At 42.4% G+C, this 25,976-nt stretch overlaps 1 protein-coding gene across 6 annotated transcripts; it reads right to left on the bottom strand.

Annotated features, from left to right (window-relative positions):
- Positions 1-570: 570 nt before the first annotated feature.
- On the bottom strand, positions 571-19,075 carry CREBL2 (cAMP responsive element binding protein like 2). 6 transcript variants are annotated; one of them, XR_011697407.1, is made up of 5 exons: positions 9,974-10,114; positions 9,199-9,396; positions 7,951-8,098; positions 7,021-7,310; positions 571-4,595 (listed from the first exon to the last, which is right to left on the bottom strand). XR_011697407.1 is itself a non-coding variant. In XM_071551437.1 (5 exons), coding segments are annotated over exons 2-5 (366 nt in total). In that variant the 5' UTR covers positions 18,639-18,802; positions 18,885-19,075; the 3' UTR covers positions 6,070-7,308. The 6 variants fall into 6 exon arrangements, 3 of the variants coding, with proteins under 3 accessions (XP_071407538.1, XP_071407539.1, XP_071407537.1); XR_011697406.1 differs by lacking the exon at positions 571-4,595 and adding an exon at positions 6,070-6,095; XM_071551437.1 differs by lacking the exons at positions 571-4,595; positions 9,974-10,114 and adding exons at positions 18,621-18,802; positions 18,885-19,075 and having other exon boundaries at positions 6,070-7,310.
- Positions 19,076-25,976: the final 6,901 nt, after the last annotated feature.

The raw sequence follows: 25,976 nt of genomic DNA, 5'->3' as shown, positions 1-25,976 counted from the left end.
AGTAACTCAAGTTCCATTTTTCTTTGGAAGACAGAAGAGGAGTTTGCAGGGGTCCAAGGTTCCAAATGTCACCTACTCACAGGACAAACAATTGCTGCCAAGCACTGGCCCCTACACTTGATCCTTTCTTGTAACCTGACCACTGCAAGAAAAAAATACCACTAAGTCTTCCCTGTCCCTTGCTATAGTAAAATTATGTTCTCGAAAGCTCTCAATGCTCCTTGGAAGGCTTACTGGTCAGCTCCCAACAACAGGAATGAAACTGGAGTGCATCAGTACTGATCTGCCATTCTACTCTTACCACCTGCATGTAGATCTTCAAATCAAGCATGATAGAAGAATGGCATATATGGAAGAAATTAGCACTTAGAAGCATCCCTGACAATCCCTGCACTTCTCTCCATCATTTCTAATTAACTTGAAATTGCTACTTTATAAAATTCTCACTGATGTCTGAAAACAGGTATACATGAATAAAGACAGCAGAAAAGTTTTACAGTAATAAAGAAAATAATTTTAATCCATGTTAACAGGTGATAAAGTTACAGCAGGTGGTAGTATTTTTCACAGACCAAGGCAAAGTTGTGTTAGTAACAGGCACATTTGTTTTGTTTCTATGCTTTATTTCATACAAAGAACATAATTCATAAAAAAAGGCAAGGTGAATGCAAGCAATCACAAGAGGCCATTCATCATTATGCCTATATTTTTTTAATACATCCACAGGACTGCAACTGTGTTCAATCCATAAGTAGTCTATGGCAGAGGGATTAAAACAGATAACCTTTATAATTGTTCTCCAGCTGTCAGAAAGCCTTTTTTATCTGCCAGCATGTGTAGACAGTATCAGCTCCATTAACAATGCCACTCGTTTAGTGGGATTGGATTGAAATGGGGAAAATATGAAGTGGCTATTGAAAAAAAAAAGATTATGTAAGTCCAAAAAGCTGAAGTAGTTAATTGGCTGTTTCTCAAGCACCTACACTTCAGTTCCATTTGTTGCTGAAGTGATAGCAGTAACACTCTGTTCTTATTGATACATCCCTGACGGAGCCATCACCTTGGGAGGTTTACACAAATACTTGTCACAAGAATAATCAGCTGATCAGCAAGCCAGGCAATACCTCCTCCACCTTTCACTATCCAAGATCCCAGACAGGACCCCAGATTTAAATGGAAACTAACAGTTATTGTATTTACTTTGATGAAACTTTTTCGGGGTGATGTTAGTGAGGTAAAAGCACTTTGGGCCAAAATTTTTAAAAGTAGTCTCCACCCCTAACTCCGTAGAGTGCTTCAGTTATGTAAACCTAAGCTAAACTTTTCCTTCTGTTTGAAAACACCGTCACTGCTAAGAAGGCCGGGCAATCTAGAATTTTACAGAAATACAAGTAACAGAGTCATCTAAATCCCAATGTTCCAAGTGAAAGGAGACTTACAACTTTTGGAGTAGCAGAACTGTTTCAATACATGCCCAGCATCTACAACTGAATGACATCATTGCTGCCTGCTAATGCTGCCACCTTCCTCCTGATCATACAGATTATCAGAAGAATGCCTGAGCATGAAAAAGCATGCTGGGGTGAGCTGATACCAGCACTTCTTGCCCTTGGCTGAGAAACAAGAAGAGGGTCCTGAGCTACAGAGGTTGATGATATCAATAAAAGCTTGCAGTGCAGAAGGGGTATTTACACTGATGTTATTGAGAGCTTGAAATGGACAAGGGGTACTCAGTGTGAGTTGGTGGGTGTGGTACAGTGTGTGCAGAGGCAGAAACATCAGAGTAACTCTTGTTTTCATATAGTTCTCTGGAAAAGGAGCCCTTGATAGCTTTTGAAAATAGCTGCCAGGCTACTTGGGGAAGAAAGGAGATTCAGAGAATACACTTTCTGTAGGAAAAATGGAATGTATACTGCAATAATGGATTTCAACAGCGAAAGAAAAAGCCCAGAAATGCAAAACAGAAAACACTGACATAGCAACATGGCCAGATTTGTGTTTGATATGGAGTAGGAAAGAATTGTTCTTACATCAGCAGGCATTCACAGCATGCCACACAGGAAGATGGTGAAAGCCACTGCCAATATCGTCTGCCACAGTAACACGAAGCATTGCTGTCACCAGCGCTGTAAAACTTGATAATAATGTATTTTCAACATTGCCATGAGAAAGAAGGTATGGGAACAAGTCGTCCTTCATGGCAAGATATCTGTATTCATGCTGAATGCCCTGTCTAATGAAAACACATTTTATAATCCATTTGTAGTCTTTCGCTCGCAAATTTATTTCATCACGAGAACACCTATCAGCTGTAGCAGAGTTACACTAGTCACTAATACCCACCCAAACATACAGAGATCATACACAAGAATTGCTTGAAGCAGCAATCAGTGTTAGTAGTGTTGATTAAACCAGTTGTGAGTTACAGGCAGACATACAAAAAAATGGGGTTAATCTTGTAGTAGTTATGGAAGCAAAACTTCTGCCTCCCAAGTGCTTTTTGTGAATGTGCTGGTTTAAAGGTAAACTGGCAGAAGAAATGAACCCAACACAAAAGAGATTATAAGTCAGTTACAATTTAATAACAATATTACAATAAATGCAATGGCACAAAAAGAAATTGGTTTTAACCCACAAAACCAAGACATATAACGTAGCACCCTGGGGCACAAACACAATGGAGTTTGTTGGCCCCTGTGCTGAGACCCTCGTGGTTCCCCTGAGACCAAAGTAAAAAGAAGTGAAGAACCTGTTAGTGCAGATGATGGTTGCAGTCTGATGAAGAGTAGTGGTCACAGTCTGGTCGAGAGTGGTGGTCTCCTCCTGTCGAGGGTCTGGTCCTCCTCTGGATCCAATGAGTGGTCATCCCAAGTCCCAAAACCCCCAAGATTATATCCCCTCAGGTCCAGGTGGGACCACCCAGTACCTCCCCCAGGGCGGGGAGTTCCACAATGGGTGATCTCACTCTGTGAGTCATGGGATATTTTCGGAATCGTTGACAGCCCATTAGCAGACATGCCCCTCAGGCTGGGTGTGAAGGTGCTAACAACTTCCTGGAAGGGAGTTATCACAGCTCTTATCTCACAGTTGTCTTTAACCCCCAGCTTACAGTCTGAGGGGTCAGGTGTGCCCTGGGCAGCTGCTGCAAATGGTCCATTGTTAACAGTTCATGAGAAATTACATAGAGGGTGTAGAACACACAGTTTTGGTCACATCCACACAGTGATAAACTGGTACCACCTGCCGAACTAGGACAGTGGAGGAAAAAACCAAAGTGAAAATCAGCTGTTTAGGTTCTTTTTTTTTTTTTTAATGAAGTGCTGCTGAATATCATTAGCTGAACAATTACAGCATTTTCTAGTTACAACTGAAAGACTGCTCAGGGCCCCATCCAACCTAGTCTTGAACACATCCAGGGATGAGGGATCTGCAATATCTTTGGACAACAATCTAGTCCACTGATACACTATCCTCTATGTGATACCTCAGACTTTACTGTTCATTAGAAGCTTATGTTTTCTCACACAAATTCACGCAAGTCATATAAGAAATTCAGTTAATAACAGAGAAATGAATGCTCAATGGCACTTGCAGCAGTATCTCACAGTATTTTTCCTTGCCTATCTGCAACAGGGATTTCTATATCAGCCAATCCTCTGTCACTCACGCTGCAACGCTTAAGCATGAAGAGGACTACAGTTCCTATTTCAGCTTTTCCTCTATTTTTTTCTGGATTTTGAGACTAGTCTCCAACATTTCCTTCTTATATTGACAGTAATTTTATGGGTAATTACAGAGATTATAGTTTCTTGGAGAGTAGCAAATGGAACTATGATCTCAAATCTGCTCTAACTCTTCATGGGAATCTAGGAAAAACTAGATTCATTATTGATGTTGATTAATCTTCACTCTAAAATGCAAAAAGGAAAAAAAAAAAGCAAAACCAGTCCGTCACAGGCACTCTCACAAAGTTAGCTAAGTTTCAGCCGACAAGAAACAGAAAAGCTTTTTGAAATTTGTGTAATACATTAAGAAAAACAAACCTCTGATAAAGTTAAAAGAGTCTTTGAAAATCACTTAAAAGAATACTGATTTTTTGACAAACACTTAACAGATTATGAAAGTACACTTTGATTTTTTCTTTACACAGAATTATAAAATGTTCTCAGTTAAGTGACAAGTCAATTAAATGTATCCACTTCACTGTTCAGGCTTCTATGCACAAAGCATACATACAGCATATAAAAAGACAAGACTTACTACATCAGGGTTTTTTATGAAGCTGCCACTATCTGGTATATCCTTGGATTACACTTCCCAAAAGGATTAGTGTAACTGTACAGTGCTTACTCCATCATCAGCTGTGTTCAGCCTCACTACACTTAACTGTAACACCAAATAGTGCAGACAGCCTTTCCTGAAGACTGTGGATAGTTTCCAAGAGATACCCACCTTTATCTGGGAAAACAGTTCTAGCTGAGCATTAGATTTCCATGGCAAGTAGGAAAATGAAGCATTTCAAGGCTCATTTTCTTTCTTCCAGGCTCATTTCCTTCCTTCAGTACTTGTGAGAAAGACCCAGCTGTGCTCACTCACTGCAGAAGAAAGGTATGAAAGGCTGTACCCATCTTACACATGGAGAGGATAAGATTCCACCATTCTCCATTGTTTAGGGTACTAGATGAGACTCCTAATAAGAGAACCTGGTTGTGTCACTTCTAGGAGCCACCTCAATGTGGGTGAAGACTGTAAGAATAAGTAGCAAACAAACATGAACCATGAACATTTGGTAGTTTTCAAGGGGAATTGCTAAACTTCAAGTTCTAAAATGAAGGACTCCCAGAGATCCAGTTAGGGCCAAAAAGTTTATAACACTGCATGATCTGTCACATGATGGAAGCCATGGAACTTTAATGATTGCTTCTGGGAATCTGACATTTTGTAATAAACTACAGCATCTAGAGCAGATTGAAAAACTGCAGTTAGAGCCTTTAACTATGTGTCACGTATTTTTGCTTGCAAGACAAACAAGAAAATTGTTTTAAGATGATGTAGGCTGTAACATGCCTCCTGTCCATCTGCATAAAGTACAAAAAACCTGTTAGAACATGGATGCCACTATCTGTGCCACAGAGCTGGACCCAGGCTTGCCAAACACAATCCTATATTGTCAACTGCTGATTAAGCCAAGAAGCAGAACATGATGGGGAACAGAAAAAAATTGTTGCCCTTCGCAGTGAGACATTCCAATTCTCCATTTCCTTCAGAAAAGAAAACTTTATGCTGAGAGGTTTCTTGTTTGGTGTCACAGTAAGTAAAACAAAGAAAGAGGGAAGAAACCAAACAGGGAAGATCAGAGCTGCACTTGTCACATTTACCTAGTGCTGAACAGAGCTGTTCTGGTCACGTACTGTAACTCCTCTGCATGTTTTCTACATCTCTGATTCAGAAAGACACTTACATACACACATAACATTCAAAATTTATGTTTAATTACAATACATTGTTTACACCTGAAAGTAGACTGCGTAAGAATAATTCTAACCTAAAATAATTCATTATGCTTTTGGTATGATGTTGCAGAATCCAAGTACAAGGTTCACAGAGTATAGTTCCAAACATCTGGCCTAGGGTTCAAGCATTCAATATAGACAAAAATCCCCAAACTTATGGGGTTTGCTTTTCTAGTATCTTTCAGGACAAACTGCAGTTTGGAATTTCAAATAAATGGGGTGGATGACGAGGGCAGGGCAGGGTGGGACATGGACAACACAACCTTCATATCCCTCTCCATCTATATTTCAGAATTACTTAACCTTTCCTAATAGTTTCCCATATCTATGCAATATTTATAGCAATTGCTAATTAAGTACATGTTGGAGGGTCTAAAGAATAAACTTAAATCCATGTTTTAAGGTTCAATATACAAGTGCTTAGAATGGAATTCTGAAAACAATTGTGCCGTACACTGAAAGACACCACTTCATTATTTTCGGTGCTTTCAACTCATTTTGAATTGAGATAATGCTAAACAGACCCAATTAGTTCAATAAAAAGAAGGCAACTCACTCCAGCAGTCATTCCTCGTATTTATTCTGTGAAACAATGAAGAAAATGTAAGATAAAAAAGTGTTCTGTGCATTTCATAAAATACAGAGAAAGACATTGCCATAAATAAAACAGAATAAGCAAACCAAACTCCCACTGAAAATCCAGAGAGCTCCAAGATCCACCCTGCATCATATGAAAACAAAAACCATATTCAGGCGAAAGAGCAGTTTGAGGAAAGTGGCAGGTTTTCTGTCAATAATCAGGATGGGTAAATCAGCCCACAAGACTTTTGCCATTACCATTTTTACCATAAAACTGATGCAACTTGGTTTCCTTGCTACCAGTTCTTAGCATTATATTTGTCTGGGAAACAAGGACAGCACAGCAGAATTAGTTTTAAGTTGCTTTCCAGAAAAGTACTAGGGCCCAAAATATAGGTAGCTACAGAAAGACAGCAGGATCCAATGGCTGAGAGAGAATGGCTGGAAGCAAGATGCAGGGACATGCTTTGACTATCTTACCAGGAGCATGGCAGGTGGAAAATATATTCAGTGAAAGAAGCATGGGCAGAAGCAGGAAATATATCTAGCACCTCTCTTTAAGAATCCAAATCAGATACAAGACATGCTGCATTACAGAAAGATGCTGGGAGCAACATCTTCATTTAGATTACAAGTTACATTACTATAAACCTTCTTACTGGAAGCTTTTGATCCAGTTCCTTCTCCTCAACCTACAGTACTCTGGCTTTAGCGAAGTGGTTACAGGATCCCTCTCTTGCTTTTACTTTACAGAACCTCCAGACTCCCACAATGGTTAACAACCACATAACTACCAAAACCAAAACCAGCCTAATTCCAGGTTCTGATATAAAAGCAGCCCTCATCTTGTACTGGGAATTCCCAAAAGCTGCTATAGCTGTATTTGGGGATGGTGGTGTAGAGTAAGAAAGAACAACACTCCACTTACACAAACACCTCTTAGCCCAAAAACCCCACTCCACACAGCCATAGGAACACCATCGAAGAGTTTTATGTGGGGAGGAGCAAAGAGAAGACAGTAGACCAGGATCCTTCCCCCTTCATCTGGGGATGCATCCACTTCTCAGAACAGCATTCTTCTGTGAGTTACCAAGCTATCTCTGCTGCAATGCGGAAGGTTCTGTATTGGCCTGCTGCGAATGATGCACCACAGGAAGATCATTACGGTTTAAAATGTGGTTTTCATGTTGACTCTTTCAAACATAAAGCTAGGAATTCCTATTAAAAAAAAATCAGTAGAGTGTAATTTAGTCTGTAGCATGAAATATTACAAAATTAAAAGTAGAAAGATACAGAATTGCCCATGCTACATCTTAACTCTCTCCCTTTGCATATACACATCAGAAATATGACTTTATATCACATGATCTTTTCTTTCCAATTCCCAGAAGAACCTTATTTCACTCCCTGGACAACCACAAATGAGTCAGAAAGAAAACTCTGTAGGAAATCCCAAGCCCAGTGTTTCTCATTTCTGAGTGCTTACAGCTAGAATAATGTTTTCTTGATGAAGTTTTTAAAATTAAATTATGTTTTACATGTTCCATTTACCTTGCATTAAAAAGACAGAAAATGCCGTAAAAGATTAAGGTCTCAGGTCTTCACAGGTCTTGGTGAAATACAAAGATTGTGTCTTCTTTTAAATTAACTGCCCAGCTTCCTATCTAGTGTAGTATCTATGTTGTCCATGTAAACATTACACAGAGTCTTTGTGCCACCCACTAAGCTCTTTACTTCAACCAACTATTTGTGCCCAAAAGCACATCCTTATGTTTCTTCCTACACCACTGCCATCCTCCTACACCACAAAAGATGTGGAAAAAAAAAAGAAGGAATTAATCATAGGCTGGATACTTACAGGGACTGCTGCTGTTTGCTTCTATCTTCACAGCCTTGGCAAGTTTGGTTGAGTTCTGCTGTCCTTTGCCTTGCTCCTCTCCAGTTAGCAGGGCTTTTATTTCAGAGGGGATTTTCCCTTGGTCCATGGCCATGCACCACTGCTTGTACTGAAATATGCAAACACATCAGGCATTAGCAAACTGCCAGGATCACATTAGCAGACAAAACAGAGCTGTAATCTTTACCTTCCGGCATATTCATTTAAGGTCTGAATTTACTGAGCTGACGCCTCTTATGAAACTCCAGAGCACTAACGAGCTAAGCACATGTCCAAGGTTGCATACCTGGCCTCAGCAAACCCTGTTTCAGCCAATAAACTGCTACTCAGTGGCCATACTAGACAGAATACTGTAATTATTAAACAACATGGAACACTTTGTGCAATTTCTTCCTGCTGACATGTGAGAAATACCGTTCCAGTTCATGGCCTATTAAAAACAAATATTTCACAGGACTTGAGGCTGATTGACTATTAAGAGGTCCTTTCTGATTGCACAAGGCACAGTTGCAGCAAATGTGCCTTATTCCTGGTTCCCTCATCTTAAATTCTTCACTGCCAAATCCTGAAACACATCAAAAAACCTGTGGACAACTGGCTGACTTTTCACCTGATCCTAAACCTATTCATGTGTGCTGCTTAGCCCTGTCTATTCAAACAAACCTAGAGCCAGGTAAAGGCAATATCCTCAGCTCCAGTGAAACCTCAGTAGCATCTCAATAGCATGGAGGAGCTGTGTCTGATTTCCAGATGAAACATTCTCTTTGACATCCATCTCACATGTGCTGGAAAACAAGAGAGCTTTGCAACCACCTACACAGAAAGCAGGATGAAGAAGTCAACTTCCCCAACAGAGAAGCAATGGCACACTGTGGATGTATGTTCCCCCTTGATATATTAACATATCTCTCTCCACCATATACTCTTTTCTGTATCTGTCAAAAGGTTTTCAAAACAAGCATTTCAAAGAACAGACTCAAATGCAATGGCACTTTCTTTGCTTGCTTGCAGTTCAAAACCAGCAGATAACTTGTGACATGAAGTTCACACTCTACACACCAAACCAGGCAAACAGCTGGATGCATCTGATGTTTTGATACTTTCTGGCTAGCCAAATGCCACTGTCAGTCACTGTGATTTTGAGAACAAATGCTCATGAGGACAGGTCCCACATAATATCAAGGATTAGGTTAAATGATAGTTTCTTACCATTTCAAGCTCTTCTCTGAGAGCACAGATGGCTCGCTCTCTACTTGAAACCAGCTCTTCCAGGTACTGGTACCTCAGCTTCTTTCTGGCTCTGCACTCTCTTGCACTCTGACGACTTCTTTCAAGTTTTGCTTTCAAGTCTATTTTGGCTGGTTTACGACCTCGTTTGCCTGGTTTCTTTACCTTGCCTCCAACCACCTGGAAAGAAAGGGCGTAATAAAGATCCTGTTCTGCAAAGGTAATGCTGTAACCACGTGATTGTGACTACTCAGATTCTCAGGTATAAAATCTTGCACATAAGTTCACTCATTCTGGAGCAACAGAGGAAATGAGAATGCTAATATATGAAGTTAGCAGGAATGGCATTTAAAAAAAAGGGAGGGATATGATTTCATAGTGAAGTCAGTGCTTAGTTAGTCCTGCTGTAAATGCTACTAATCTAATTTGGAGCTCTAGAAAATGGCTGAGTTGGTAAAGACTCCAGAGATCACCTGGCGTAAACACCCCTGCTCAAGCAGGGCCAGTGAGGACTAGTTGCCCAGGACTGTGTCCAGATGACTTTTAAATATCTCCAAGAAGGGAGACTCCACAATCCCCCTGGGCCCCTCATGCCAGGGCTCCATTGCCCTCATAGTAAAAATCCCCAAACAGTTCCCAATGTTCAGATGGACCCTCCTGTGTTGCAGTTTGTACCCGCTGCCTCTGGTCCCACCAGGAACCACTGAACAGAGCCTGTCTCCATCTCCTTTATACCCTTTCAGGTATTTCTACACACTGATGAGATCTCTTGAGCGTTCTCTTCTCCAGGATAGATGGTCATGGCCTTTTCTTCACAGGAGAGATGCTCCAGTCCCTTCATCATCTTAGATGCCTTTTGCCAGACTCTCTCCAATGGCTCCATTTCTCTCTTGTACTGGGGAGCCCAAAACCGGATACACTACTTCCGATATCTAGGAGGGTATCTGGGACATTAAGGAGGTATAGTCAACTTGTGGTGAAATTGGTTTAATATTACCAACAACCCATCCTCTAACACTTGCCAGAAATATTAGAAAAATTATATTATCTAGAAAAACTACATTATGGAGTTTAACAACTTATTTTAGAAGAAAAAATATTTATATCAATATAATCCAAAACTCGGCTTTGCCGCAATCAACAGTTTCAGTCTACTCTAAAGATGAAACTTGTCAGAATTATTCGCCAGCTATCTCAGCTTCCTCGGGCCATATTTCTTTCAAATGAATTTTCTGAGGAATTTTACTAAACAGGGAACTCAGTCACACCGGGTCCTACTTCCACTGCCTCTGTTCCAGTGGTACCAAACCACCCTGGCCATGCTCACCTTCAAAACATTATTACACAGCCTGGTGTGAGTCTCCCCACACAACCCATAAGTGGCCAAATCTCCCTGTACCTAATTTAGATCTCCCTTGCAGAAAAGGAACTCCCTAGTTTCTTGCCCTATAGAACACAGATTTTGGAATCATTTCCCCCTCTTCTTTGTGGCTCCTTTTCAATAGATCTGAAAGCTTCTCTTGCTACAAATAAACTACATTTGAAAAAAAATGGATTAGTTTCCTCTGTGTTTACTCTATGCTTCTCCACCCAAATATTTCAGTCTTAATGTGGGAGCATGGCACAAGGAAGTTTTAAATATGGTCTGAAGCTTACTTTGGTCACTGGGTAGTATCACCCTGCAAGCATTACATCAGCCACACACCCCAGCTCCCCTCTGAAGCGAAGATTTCTCTTTATTTGCATTCTGACCACATTGAATGGAGCGGGTGTGGAGAAACACACCTAACAGACACAACTGCATACAAGAATTTAACTCCTGTTTAGTATTTCACCACACTGTATATGGGCTGGACTTTTTCTAAGAGGCAGTGTTCAAAATATTACAGTTCATCATTTTAAAAAGGCACTTTTACTGTGTAATGCTACAAAATAAGTAATTTTTAACATTCAAAGAAGTCACTTGTTCTACAAACTTAGCAGGCTGTAATAAAAACAGTAACATAGTGAATTGATGTGCTAGAATGAAGGGGGGGAAAAAAAAGATTATACAATTGAGCCTATTCTTTCTTTGGAAAGTGAGACAACAATCACATGCCAACATAATCCTACCCTCTCTGTATTGTCTCTCCTAATTTATTCAGGAGTAGCTGCCTACCACAAGCAAATGAAGGAACAGAAAGTACTTAATGGACATCTATGATCATGAAACAAACACAGCATATTCAGAAGAGCCAAGAAAAAAAACCACAAGTGCTTTTACACTTTAATTGCTGAATACATTTTGAATAATCCACTCACTGCACCAAGATGCTCTCCTTAAGATTTTCTAGTTCAGAAAATCTGGTCTAGTTCAAAGCAGGATAAAACTAACCAGCCATGGCCAAGGCAGGGGTAAGAAGCTCCAAAGAAAAGACATTGAGGGGGAAGAAGCTCCTAAGAAAGGGAAGTGAGTGTCCCCTTTCAGGCATGTTAAGTGCAGCTCTGTCCTCTCATGGCAACACACTCATAGTGTGATGTGACATGATCTATACTCCCAGCTCAGGAGGAGGTAGAAAGTCAGAGTCTTCCAGACTAGGGTGTAGGCACTCACAATTTCCTCTCTATTATTACTTGCACTTGGAAGATTTCTGGTTATTACAGTATACAGTACAGTCAAAGTACTTCACTTTTCAAAGACTTCTAGCACTTGAGGCTTTTCTGTGCCAGTACAAGGTAGTTCAAAGTAAATCTTTGAATTCAAGAGCTAGATAAGGTCTTGTACAGACATACACTCCAGCTCTCTTAAAAAACCTTTGCCACTGAGTTCTGACCCTCTGGAACTAGAGTGAGCTAGCACTCAAGGCTGGAGTCCCAGCACATCCCACACTGCTATATGAACAAACAGTAACTCAGTTCTTAGTCCTGTACAAGAGCGTGTCACAGCCCTGCCCTTTCACCACAACGTCAGGCAGGTGAACAGCTCCCACCATGCTGTTTCTCACAAACAGCAAGTTAAAGACTGCTTAGCACATTGCAAATGCTTCTAGATCCACCATTAACAATCAACTGCTTTCCCTGTAGTCACTCCAGAGAGCTCTCTACAGATAGGTGTATTAATTGCTCTCTTTCCAAGATCTTTTACCACTGCAGCAACCCTGCACAGAAGCTCTCCTATTGGAGGAAAAAGGCTTGTACCTCTTGAGGTTTTGACCCTAATAACTGACTTAACACCATCCCGAAAGACTCATACTGTCTTCATAGCTCCTGGGGTTCACCATAAAATTAAGCATCACCCTGCAAAGTTAATTTGCTAAGCCATTTAATCAAATCCTGCATCCTGCTCAAATTACCAAGGTATTACTTTGCTCTCCATTGCTGGTAAAATCCTTCCAAGAATACTTCTGAACAGATTAGTACCCACTATTGCAGAAGAACTTCCACCTGAAAGCCAGTGTGGTTTCAGAGCCAATAGGAGCACCACAGACATGGTGTTTGTTCTCAGACAACTGCAAGAGAAGTGTAGGGAACAGAACAAAGGTCTCTATGTAACCTTCATTGACCTCAGCAAAGCTTTCGACACTGTGAGCAGAAAAGGCCTGTGGCAGACCTTGGAACGTTTAGGATGTCCCCCCAAGTTCCTCAAAATGATCACTCTGCTACATGAGGATCAGTGTGGACAAGTCAGATATGGCAACACACTCTCTGAGCCCTTTCCAATAACCAATGGTGTGAAACAAAGTTGCGTTCTTGCACCAACTCTATTCACAATCTTCTTCAGCATGATGCTCCAAAGAGCCACAGCAGACCTCGATGAAGAAAACGGCATCTACATCCGATATCGTACCAATGGAAGCCTATTCAACCTAAGGCGACTGAAGGCCCACACCAAGACCCTGAATCACCTTGTCCACGAGCTGCTTTTTGCTGATGATGCCGCCCTCGTTGCTCACACAGAAGCAGCTCTGCAGTGCTTAACATCCTGAGGTTTTTGGGCTGGAAGTCAGCCTGAAGAAGACGGAAGTTCTCTACCAACCTGCACCTCAAGAAGTCTTCCATAATCCTCACATCACCATAGGCAATTCAGAGCTTAAGTCAGTTCAGCAGTTCACCTATCTGGGAAGTATCATTTCCTCAGACGGTAAGATCGACAAAGAGATAGACAACAGGCTAGCAAAGGCATACAGAACCTTCGGAAAACTCCATAAAAGAGTCTGGTCCAATAAACACCTGAAGAAAAGTACAAAGATCAGTGTCTACAGAGCCATTGTACTGTCTACTCTTTTATATGGGTCTGAATCCTGGGTCATCTATCGCCACCACCTGCGGCTTCTCGAACGCTTCCATCAGCACTGCCTCCATTCAATCCTAAACATCCACTGGTCTGATTACGTGACCAATGTGTCTGTTTTTGAACAGGCAGGGTCACCAGTATCGAGTCCATGCTGATGAGAACGCAGCTGCACTGAGCAGGGCACGTCTCCCGAAGATTGTGCTCTATGGTGAACTTGCCACTGGCTGCCATAAGAGAGGAGCCCCGAAGAAGAGATACACGGATTCCCTGAAACAACACCTCAGCCTTGGCCATATTGACTGCCACCAGTGGCCCACTCTGGCCTCCAGTCAGGATTCATTCACGACGCTGCTGCTTCCTTTGAGAACACATGCAGAGTCAGTCTTGAGGAGAAAAGACAACACAGAAAGAACCGTTCCTCGCCAATGTCACCTAAAGAGACGTTCCGCTGTGCCTTTTGTGACCGGACCTGCCTTTCCCGTATCGGCCTTTTTAGCCACCAGCACACTTGCAGCAAGCGTGGGTAGTGTCCTTCCCAAATCTTCGTTTGTGAAGCCTAGCCATGATGATGATGTATCCTCATCACTTTTTCCTCACCAATATTTAGAAGTTCTTGCTGCAACCTTAAGCAACCCAGCTGGGGGAAAAAAAGGTCTGGGAAATCCTTTGCCCCCATCCAATATTACCATATCTCCCTGCCTTGTAGTCATGTTTGTCTACTCAGTTGCTATGCTGATGTGACAGAAAGAAGACAAAGCAGAAGTGATAGTTAATGTTGAACATGGCAACAGACCAAAAAACAAGCAAGCAAGCATTTTCTGTCCCTTTGTATTCCTCCAGAGTTGATAAAGGGATGTGATCTATTAGCATTTAGCAGTAGGAATTTGGTTTTTTTCACAGTCATAAGCAATCAAGACCCAGAACAACATCAATCATTAAATTTGTCATAGAATTATTAATAATGGCATGCACTACTTAGATATCTGACCCAGCTCCCACTTCAGTTCACTCAGAATTCAGAAAACAAAAAAACATAATTCTTTTCTCAGGCACATGGTGTGATCCTTGGGGTGTCCTGCACAGGGCCAGGAGTTGGACTGAATGATCCTGATAAGTCCTTCCAAATGAACATATTCTGTGATTCTGTAAGTTTCTTTTTAATACAGTACTTTGATCATAACCTCATTCTTCTCTGCCATCAGTGCTCAGGCACAAAGTTATCAGACCTGGAATTGGAAATAGCTGCAATTATTTGACCTGATATAGAAAATCCTCACATTTCTGGATTTTTTTTTATTATAAGCATGCAGCAGCTACAAAAGCACTTTCACAATGCATGATGGAGAGGCCCTCCTTAGGAAGGAGATGCACACATAATACAGTCCTGAGGTGCTGAGCCCCTCAGACAGGAGATCGTAATAAAGGTGGCCTCATCGTGACATCTGCAGGTTTTGAACAACTTGGTAGATTAAAACAACACTATCTGAAGTGTTGAAGCAATGCTGATCACAATGACCAGTTCAGCATTTTGCAGCAGCTTTGAGTTCACTCATCAATAATCAATCAGCTCCATCAAAGAGTACTTGAGCTTCAGCTCAAAGAATCACCGTAACTGGACTCTTCACTCCATTAGCAGCTGAAGGTTTAGGGCTGCAGAATTTAAGTTAGCAGGGATCTGATGAACATACACAGAATTTATATAAAACTATAAAAAATGTTAGTAAAACATAAAACCTAAGTGCTGTATTACAGCAGAGGAGGGAGGAATCTATTCACACTTAAAAATATTTTCTCAAAATCAGAAAGTAAATGAAGTCAGTCCCAAGTTTCCTAATAAAGATGAATTTTTCTGATCTTCCAATTCAAAGCATACCATTCACAGCAGCAGTACAAAACCCAAAGTATGCTTGTTATTCCTCCATTGCAAAGCATTTTATATGCTTGACATAAACTTAACCTTCACTAGCAGACAAAATGCATCCAACAATGATCCAAAAATGTGTGATACTATTTAGGATGCAAATACTGTATATCTTAAGCAGGTATGTCAATAGAAATTTATCTTAAAACTCCAATGATATAAAATGATTAACATACTAAGAATGTAATCTTTGGCAAAGATGCCTAAAGAAGACTGCCTTTGCTGCAATGTCTACTTTAGAAAAGCATAAACCAGGGATAAGTATCAAGTGTTTTCATAAAGTGTTATGCAAATCAAAGATGGGTCAGCATTAAGGTTCATGTCAGTAATCACGCAGACATCACCCAACTGCTCAACAGATGAGAGTTCTCCTCTTCCCTTGAGGAAGGACTTCCAACCACACACATGGAAACACGCCCACCAACACACCATAAGAATTCTCCCAGTTCACACTAACAGAAGCCAGGCACTTCTTTAAACCTATCTCTGTTAGAGCTCAAAACAGGCACAGGGATGGTCAGCTGACTCCACCAAGTATATCCTCCTAGTTCACCGTGACAATGAAATAAACTGTTCTAGCTATTTTACAGGGTTCCTCACTCATTGCAAATATGAGCAGATGGGTCATCTGAGCAATGCTGAGCAGCACCTTCTTAAAACATTTAATGACTTAAAATTGTTCATATAAAGTTATAACCAAAGCTGGTTTAGGTTTTATATTGCCACCCATGCAGCAATGAGGGCACTTTACATTCGGACATGATCCTGCACACTGCAAACCTGCACACTCTGAAAAAGCCCTGGAAGGGTGAAAGCCTAACAGCCCACCTCCTTAACAACTGAGGTCGCCTCCACACGAGCTCTCAGGCCCTGCTGTGGCACTCAAAGCATTACCCAGAGTCGATTCCAAGCTTGCCTGGGAGATCACACTCTCTGTGATCCCCGTCACCCACAACAGCAAGGGTCACAGGCAGACACCTGCTATAAGACATCTCAAGGATGAAGACTCATCAGGCACTCTACTTTAAGCAAAAGATTTCACATCTGACTTGCTCCCCTACTCCCTCCAAGGGACATCTGTATCCCCATAATTATGACTCAGGACCACACAGGACTGAGTACTGGATGTATCAAAGCCAGGCTGTGTGGAAAGCAACGCAACTCCTTGAGTGCAGCCTTTAGCACAGGGCCTTCTCCTGCTCTGACACCAAGCACTCCCTCAAAATGGAAAGGCTGTATAAGCACCAGAGCAAGGAATCAACAGATGCTCAATATGTAAATATAAATGCCCCATATAAACAGTTTATCTGAGGGCTTGCTTTTTCAAACTCAGGCAACACCTAAAAATACTCTGAGCTTACCTATCTAAAGGCTTTTCTGTCACTTCACACACTGCAGGTTTGTGGAAGTTTAGAAAAAGTCAGACTTCAAAGACCAACATCTTGCCCAAGAGCCTGGAACCAGCCTGATGGAGACCAAACAATCTGAGCTGGAGAGCCACTGCCTCTTTTACAAGATTAAAGGAATTTGCTTCTTCATTTACAGGATGCAGCAATTTATTTACAAGCAAAAGAAAGCAAATAACCAAGAGCCAGTCTGTTCAAAGTTGAGAAACTAACCTGGAACTAAAAGTGCATGAGACTGAGATCTACTCTCTCAAAAATCTTAAGAATGGACCTGTTTATTGTCATCAGAATTGGGTAACAGAAGGTTTTCTTAAACCTTCCTTTGTATATCCAACACATCAATCTGCCTTGAACTAAAAGGGTGTTAAAAAACACGTTGGGTGCATTTCACTGAATTTTCATTCCCACTCAAAAAAGTAATAAATTACTGTATTCCACTACTAATATTAAGAATGATGCATTATACATTCTTCCCTCCTCAAATCCCACTTTAAATTAAAAAAAGAACACTTAAACCACAGTATTTCTCTCCAAAACACACTTTTTCCTTAAAACTCAATCTAATCATTGATGTTTTGGTTCAGTTCAATTTACTTTTGAAGAAAAATACATTTCATCTAAACTTTTTAAAAACTAAAGCTAGCTTTTTTGTACAAGCTTTTTATAATATTTGTAATAAAAGAGGGCAACCCTACCCTTTTATGGTGTTGGTTTGTTCTATGTTTGCTTGATTTTAATTTCACTACAGTAACAAAGTGACCTGATGTTAAAAACTTTATTTCTAATTTCTAGCCATAAACTGAAAAGTGAATTAGCCAAATAAGTGTTGACATGGTGCTCCCTATAAAAACTTCTGTAATTAATACAAAGACTGCAGTTTTCTATGTAAAACTGTATTTTATTGATTACCAACAAGGGTTATCAGATAACACAAATGTGCAAAATACTTCTTACCCCAGCTCAAAATCTCTGCTTCACAATATATATAATAAATACATAAGTTACAAGTAGTCTTGCAAACTAAGCAAGTCATTTCATCTATAAAGGCTGAAACAACTATAGGAGTTTCCCCTTTTTCCTGTGTCTAAATACTTCAGAGGTGTACAAGTGTTCTGTTAACAGGAATTAATTGCCAAGGAACAGCTACATCACTAAACTCTTTCTCTTACACAAACAATAGCTCAAATCACAGCAAGAAGTGAGAGCAGCACCTGAATAAGCCTCAGTTTCAAGGCAGGCCTACAGAAGAGAAGGTGGTCATATTTTGAGGTTGGTTTGTGGATTTTTTTGTGTGCACAATTTAAGAACGTCCTTCAGAACATAACATGAACTTTTTCTAGATCTGACATTCAGCTATTCTCCCTCTTTTACTATTTCTTTCCAACTTTAAGAAATATGTTAACCAGAACCATTTTTCTAATGTGCTGCCAAACCAGATAAAGCTAAATTGAAGTGCACTCTGAATGAGGGAAAACATTACAGACTGCAAGCTCAGTTCTACATTCTTTATGTCATGCCAATGAAGGAAAGCACTGAACTTGGGTGGAGGCAGCTATAGAATGGTTACTTCACTATTAATACAATTTAGTTGTCTCCGGCTTTTACGGGGAAATTCCTTTCACAGTCACACTTGTTCAGTTCACAGACAAGACTACAACAAGGCACCCAACCCTCTCAATCAGGAGGAAAGTATGACTCAGTAGAATTTTCAGGAGATTTCAAGGACACGCTGCCTTAAGTTGTAAGACTGCAGTGGCCAGAAAATGAGGTATAAATAGAGCTTGCCTCATCATGACATAGTAACCTGCAATGGGAAGAGCATCTCTTGAGCAGAGTCACCAAACCCTTAAGGGCGACCTCCAGTCTTCCTTGCCCTGGACCACGTCTGGAGCTTTAAGGAAACGCCAGAAGCAGCATCCAAGCGCTGCAAGCAAGGAGAACGAAGGTGGTAACCTGTCCCTCCTGGAGGCTGCAGCGACCAGAGCCCTGCAAGAGAAGGCGCCCTGTACCAAGACCCTGGCCGGCTGCCCTCGGTTGCAGCCTCAAGATGGGCCCCGCAGGCCCTTACCTTGCTGTCATCCATGTATGCCGCCACCCCCGCCTTCGCCACGCCGCAGCCCGAGCACGGCGGAGCCGGCTGCAGGGCCGGCGGACACACACGGGCGCTCACGGCATAGCAAGGCCGCCCGCGGCCGCCGCCATCACTCGCCACCCTGTTTGTTTACAGTCGAAGGGCGTGCGAGAGCCGGCAGAGCGGTGCGCGCTGGGAAGTGTAGCCTTGCCAGGCCCCGTAGCCTTTGGCCACTGCCCCGGTGGGGAGCGAGAAGAACTACAACTCCCAGCAGGCCCAGCAAGGGAGAAACGCGGCGATTGGCCCTCGCCTATCTAAGCCAGAGAACTACATTTCCCAGGAGGCCGCGCGCCCGCCGGCCCTCAGCACTTCGGCTGGTTTCGCTGTCGGGTTCCGGGGTTTGCTCTCTCCTCGCTCCGTCCCACGGCAGCTCGTCAGCCCTCAGCGTCTCTGCTGCCATGGCCAGCGGCTGGGGAGGCTGCCGGCCCGGCCCCGGGCGCGGGCTCTCGAGCTCTGAGCTGTAATTCTAACCCCAGTCTTTGCTCCCCCTGCCGTGCCCACCCGCCCTGCCTCCCTGTCCCCGTGTCCCCGCCGGCTGCCCTGCCCTCACCCGCCCTCGGGCATCGGTAGAGCCATGGAGATGGCAGCTAAGCAGCCGTGGTGCTTGGTCATGAGATAAACAAAAAAAAATACAAAACCGAACCACAAAACAACAGATTAAGTTTTCTGTTACTGTTTGCCTTGCTTTTTACCCTAAGAGTTCCTGAAGACCGAACCGAGGCTTCCAAGCCACCTGGACACTGTGTGGTGTACAGAGTTCCTCAGCCAACCCGCGCCTGGAGCAGTCTCGATGTGATAAAGGTCAGGCTTCGCGAACGAAGATTTAGGAAGGGCTCTACCCACCTGGGTGTGCCCTTCGACCCTGCACAGTGGATTTTTTAGGTGAGGCACAGCGTGCACAGAAGTGGCTTCACCCTTTAACTCCTCAGGTTCATCTGCCATGGCCAAGCGAGCTTGGATGGTGACAGTGAGGCCCTCAGGACTAGAACCTACAGCCCCTGGTGTTCCCAGGAGGTCTCCCATCCAAGTGCTAACCAGGGCTGACCGTGCTGAGCTGCCACCCTGACACTTGATCCCATCAGATCTCGGAAGCAGTCTCTGTAATCCTTTCAGAATATCCGAGTTCCTCTCACTCTTGTATCAACACATGGCAGAGAAGGTTCATGTTGCATGCTTGATCCAAAGCCAAGCATCGTCCTGTGCCTGTCCTACTGCCCAGGTCCCTTGAAATGAGGCTTCTGCGTGCTCAAAAGACACACGTACCCCAGTGAACAATCCTGTGAACATGGTCCATATTTCAAGTTGGCAGTGAAACCTGAAGCTAGGCATGTTTCATGTTGCTGCATGTTTCTTTTTATTCATGCAACTCAATTCACAGGAGTTTCCCATGACTTAATCTTTCTTATGTGCAATTGTTAGGGCTAATGGCTTTGTCTTGGGATTTTCCCCCTGAATCACAGATCTTCCTCTTGGAAGGATATCTTTTCTAGTGGCAGACAAAGCACTTTCAGAAGCTTTTTTTCCCTTTAAGCTTATATGCTTTTCAGTTGACAAAGACAAGGCAGTTTGCTCACTGCTTTGCATCTGCCTGTCCAAAAACAATGAATCAGTTTTGTCAACTCCCCCCTGAAATAATAGTAATATAAAAACAGGGATCAGCTAATAAAGTGGAAGGAATAGCTCACTATGAGCTTGTCTAGGTTATCTCCTGTGATCCTTCCCCCATCCTTGCCTTCATATTCTTCCAGAAGGTGGTGAGGTGCCTTATACCATCTTTCATAGAATCGATTGGGTTGGAAAAGACCTCCGAGATCATCAAGTCCGACCTTTGGCCCAACTCCAGTTCATTTACCAGATCATGGCACTCAGTACCACGGCCAATCTCAGTTTAAAAATCTCCAGGGATGGTGAATCCACCCCCTCTCTGGGCAGCCCATTCCAATGCCTGATTACTCTCTCTGGAAAGAATTTTTTTCTGATATCCAACTTAAATTTCCCCTGGCCGAGCTTGAGCCCGTGCCCCCTTGTCCTATTGCTGAGTGCCTGGGAGAAGAGACCAACTCCCACCTGGCCAGAACTTCCCTTCAGATAGTTCTAGACAGTGCTGAGGTCACCTCTGACCCTCCTCTTCTCCAGGCTAAACACCCCCAGCTCCCTCAGCCTCTCCCCACAGCACTTGTGCTCCAGTCCCTTCCCCAGTCTTGTTGCTCTTCTCTGGCCTCGGTCCAGCCCCTCCATCTCTTTCCTGAACTGAGGGGCCCAGAACTGAATACAATACTCAAGGTGTGGCCTCACCAACGCAGAGTGCAGGGGAAGGGTCACTGCCCTGGCCCTGCTGGCCACGCTATTTTTCATACAGGACAGGATCCCACTGGCCTTCTTGGCCACCTGGGCACACTGTTGGCTCATGTTGAGCTTCCTGTCAATGAGTCCCCCAAGGTCCCTTTCTGCCTGGCTGCTTTCCAGCCACTCTGTGCCCAGCCTGTAGCGCTGCATGGGGTTGTTGTGGCCAAAGTGCAGGACCCAGTGCTTGGTCTGATTGAACTTCATCCCATTGGAATCAGCCCATCTCTCTTTAGCACTATATTGGGGCCATAAAGCTGGCTTTAAAAGTCAGTTGGAGGTTTCCCCAGTAAAAGGAAATATTGAGTGGCAAAGATCCAACATAGCTTGCTTAGGCAACCCTCTTTTGCAACAAGAGTGGAGGAAGGAGATTGGACAGAGTCCTGATGCCAGTTCAGAAAGGCCAAAATCCCTTTAACCAGCAAATTAAAATTATAGCTGCATCTTTTCTTTCCCCTAGATTACACTAGTACCCCTTCTGCTTTATATACTTAAGAAACAGAGCTCTCAGCTTCTGACCAGGATAAGCACAAGTTCCCTGCCTAAGCACTTAAGAGCTTCTGTATTTCACCACTGAACAACTCAAAATATGCACTTCAGTCTGCTTTTCTACTATGGTTATGCTGTCCCCCTAGATGAATATGGACATGCAAGTTCAGAGGGAGACTGTCAGAAAGAACAATTGTGAATGGAACTGAATATTACATATATGCACATTAATATAGCACAAAAGTCTGGGACTTTTTTAAACTGCTAGAGCCACTTTTTTACACAGCAAATAGTGAACTCTTGGAGTTTACTGCCACAGGACACTGTAAGGCAGAGAGTATGGCAAGTTCAAAAAAGGATTAGCTACGTTTATGTTTCATAAAAAGTTACCAAGGGGATGTATTCTCCATCATCCCTAATCTAACTGTTTGGGATACTGGGGATGTATGATGAGAGGAGCAGAGGACAGAAAAAGGCCAGGTTCACATATTGTCCCTAAAAAGTCTCTCCTCTTAAGGACCAATGGTCTGATTCAGCAGGTGTTTGTGTGTCGTTGTCTGACAGGTCACCATTTTGACTCTCAAAGACTCGCAAATGAATTAAGATTTTTAAGTAAAACTTCCTTGGTTAAAGTAAAGGCAGATGATCTTTGCACTAGACCAACTCAACCTTACAGGTTTTACCACTTTTTCTAGTAAGTGTTTCTCTGAGGCATCCTGATGGTTTTATTGCTAAACCATAGTGATGTACACCAAGGAAATACTATCTTGTATTAAACCCAGTGTCACAAATCATCTTATACAATATCTAATGGCAGGTCTCTTCTGAAAATTAGTTGTATTTATTAGAAGAATGGTTACACTTCTGACATCCAGAGAGACTTTGAGGTATATAAATAAAGTGGGTTCAGGCAATTCAGTGACAACCAGGCAAAACATCACTGCTTATATCAGTGTGACGTAAAAAGAGATATGACTTTGCACTGTGTGCTCATATTTGCAGTGATGTCAATAGATTCCAAATGGGTGTTTATTCTCTCTAGAACTGTAAAGCTTTTAATTGGGGCAATTCAAAATCTGTTCCTCTGAAAGCCTGCCTGAAATAAGAATAAATCTTGCAATGTTTTGGTATCAAGACTCAGCATTTTACTGAAATTGCCCCACTCTACATTTGTGGAATGTTTAGAGATTCAAACCTTTGAGATGAGTTCATTTATGGATATAAATGGAAAGATTAAGTTATTTTCTTATTTGTTTTCCAAATGCTAATTGCTTTAATAGAGATGCTAACTCATTTGCCATGGGGAAAAGACTGCATGTACAGCTTGTCTTTCAATCCCTTGGGATTTGGGAAGGTTTTTCATAGAACTGATAGAGAAATTGCATTTTTCTACATCCTTAAATCTGACACCCACCCAAGAAACATTTCTGGAAAAACAAGAAAATCTCTGTTTTCAGTTTTTAAAGTCTGCTGATACTGAGACAGAGAATATCTTTAACCTTTCATTTACACGCAACAGTTAAACTATTTGTCACCAAGAAGTGACCAAAAAAAAAAGGTTAATTTACATAATATCCTCTATATATCTTTTTACTGTAACTATGGTAAAAGTATACCAGTTTGTGGTTGGTTTGGATTATTTTTTCATTAGAGAAATCAGCTATATATTCTAAAGCTCTGAAAGACCTGTTAAAACACATGAACAGCACATGCTCACAAGTACATTAATTGATCACCTCCATTGGTATGACTGAAAGAAAAATCTGTTTAAAAGCTCTTTGAATGTTGGCTTTTAAAATACAATCAGTATTTGAATGAAGCACAGCACACTGGAAACCTGATCTGTGACTGTTTCCTGTATACTGCATAACTGAATGTTGATAAGGGTGTTACTTTCATATTTGCAATATGTTCTACTTTGTGACAAGATGAGCACCTTTTGCAGCTGCAAATGCTTGAAGTCACATCTACAAGGGGCATTTAGCTGTTGTACATGTATTTCTCAAGTAAAATGGACTCAAAATCATAGAATCATGGAAATGATTGGGTTGGAAAAGACCTCCGAGATCATCAAGTCCAACCCTTGGTCCACCTCCAGTCTATTTACCAGATTGTGGCACTCAGTGCCACATCCAATCTCAGTTTAAAAATCTCCAGGGATGGTGAATTCACCCCCTCTCTGGGCAGCCCATTCCAATGCCTGATTACTCTCTCTGGAAAGAATTTTTTTCTGATATCCAACTTAAATTTCCCCTGGCCGAGCTTGAGCCCGTGCCCCCTTGTCCTATTGCTGAGTGCCTGGGAGAAGAGACCAACTCCCACCTGGCCAGAACTTCCCTTCAGGTAGTTCAAGACAATGATGAGGTCACCTCTGAGCCTCCTCTTTTCTAGGCTAAACACCCCCAGCTCCTTCAGCCGCTATCCACAGGGCTTGTGCTCCAGTCCCTTCACCAGCCTTGTTGCTCTTCTCTGGGCTCGCTCCAGCCCCTCCATCTCTTTCCTGAACTGAGGGGCCCAGAACTGAACACAGTACTCAAGGTATGGCCTCACCAATGCAGAGTGCAGGGGAAGGGTCACTGCCCTGGCCCTGCTGGCCATGCTATTTTTGATCCAGGACAGGGTCCCATTGGCCTTCTTGGCCACCTGGGCACACTGTTGGCTCATGTTGAGCTTCCTGTCAATGAGTCCCCCCAGGTCCCTTTCTGCCTGGCTGCTCTCCAGCCACTCTGTGCCCAGCCTGTAGCGCTGCATGGGGTTATTGTGGCCAAAGTGCAGGACCCGGCACTTGGCCTTATTGAACTTCATCCCATTGGAATCAGCCCATGTCTCAAGTCTATCCAGATCCCTCTGCAGAGCCCTCCTGCCTTCCAGCAGATCGACACTCCCTCCCAAGTTTGTGTCATCAGCAAATTTACTGATGATGGACTCAATCCCCTCATCTAAATCATCAATAAAGATGTTAAACAGGACTGGACCCAACACAGACCCCTGGGGAACACCACTGGTGACTGGCTGCCAGCTGGATGCAGCTCCGTTCACCAGCACTCTCTGGGCCCGACCCTCCAGCCAGCTCCTAATCCAGGAGAGGGTACACTTGTCCAGGCCATGGGCTACCAGCTTTCCCAGGAGTATATTATGGGAGATAGTGTCCAAGGTCTTGCTGACGTCCAGATAGACCACATCCACAGCCTTCCCCTCATCCATCAGGTGGGTCACCTGATCGTAAAAAGAGATCAGGTTGGTCAGACAGGACCTGCCCCTCCTAAACCCATGCTGGCTGGGTCTAATCCCTTGTCTATCCTGAAGGTGCTGTGTGCTGTGTGATTATTTGGAATAATCAGCTTTTGTCCTGTACATATACACATGCAGAAAAGTTGCAGGGTTTTCCAGTCAAACTAACTTTCCAACAAAAACAAAATCTTGAAACATTTTTCATGATGCTTTTATATTGCTGAAGAAAGAGACTATCTGTAAATTAAAATATTGTATGCAAGTGCTCATTCTGCAGTTGGAAAGGAGCTGCTTCATATTTTCTAATAGAAGGAAGAAAAAGAAGTCAGATGATTACGCATATGATTGGTAAATCCAAATATGGTATGTGTGGAAAACTAGGAATGGTTCAAAAAGTCATTTGAATAACATGGATTTCATGCAAAATTTAAAGTAAATATAAGACACTGAGAACTAAAGAGCAAGACAAACAAATCACTGATTAAGAAGATGACAAAGAGTGGGTTAAATTTCAATGAGGTGCGCAAGTTAACAAAATTTAATCTTGTTCTGAAACAACAAACAAATAGAGCAGCACAATTTGCCACGTTCAGGAATGTGAGAGCTATGTTGAATCTGGCACTCGAACAACAGGGAATTATTGCTGCTGATATGGTAATTGCAGAGGTACAGAAAAAAAGTGGGTGGATCATGTGAAATTCATGAAATACTTGAGGTGAACTTACAGCAGGATTAGTCTTTGAATTTTGCACATTGATCTCTATGCACAACTGGTTTACTAAAAAGGCATATTGTTCATTCTCAAGAGGTTTAAAAATCCACTTTAATTCAGTGTCCTTTTTTTTAAATCTTAAGATATTTTGCAGCATGCTCCTCCCCTTTGGCCTACACAAACAAATATGCCTGCATAGGCATACCTATTAGAGCCAGTCAAAAACTGCTGTCAATAGCTGGCCATTCTGGTAA

Source organism: Pithys albifrons, chromosome 3, assembly GCF_047495875.1.
Source record: "Pithys albifrons albifrons isolate INPA30051 chromosome 3, PitAlb_v1, whole genome shotgun sequence".
NCBI lineage: Eukaryota > Metazoa > Chordata > Aves > Passeriformes > Thamnophilidae > Pithys > Pithys albifrons.
Note: the sequence above shows the minus strand (reverse complement) of the source record. Positions and strands in the feature narration are given on the sequence as shown.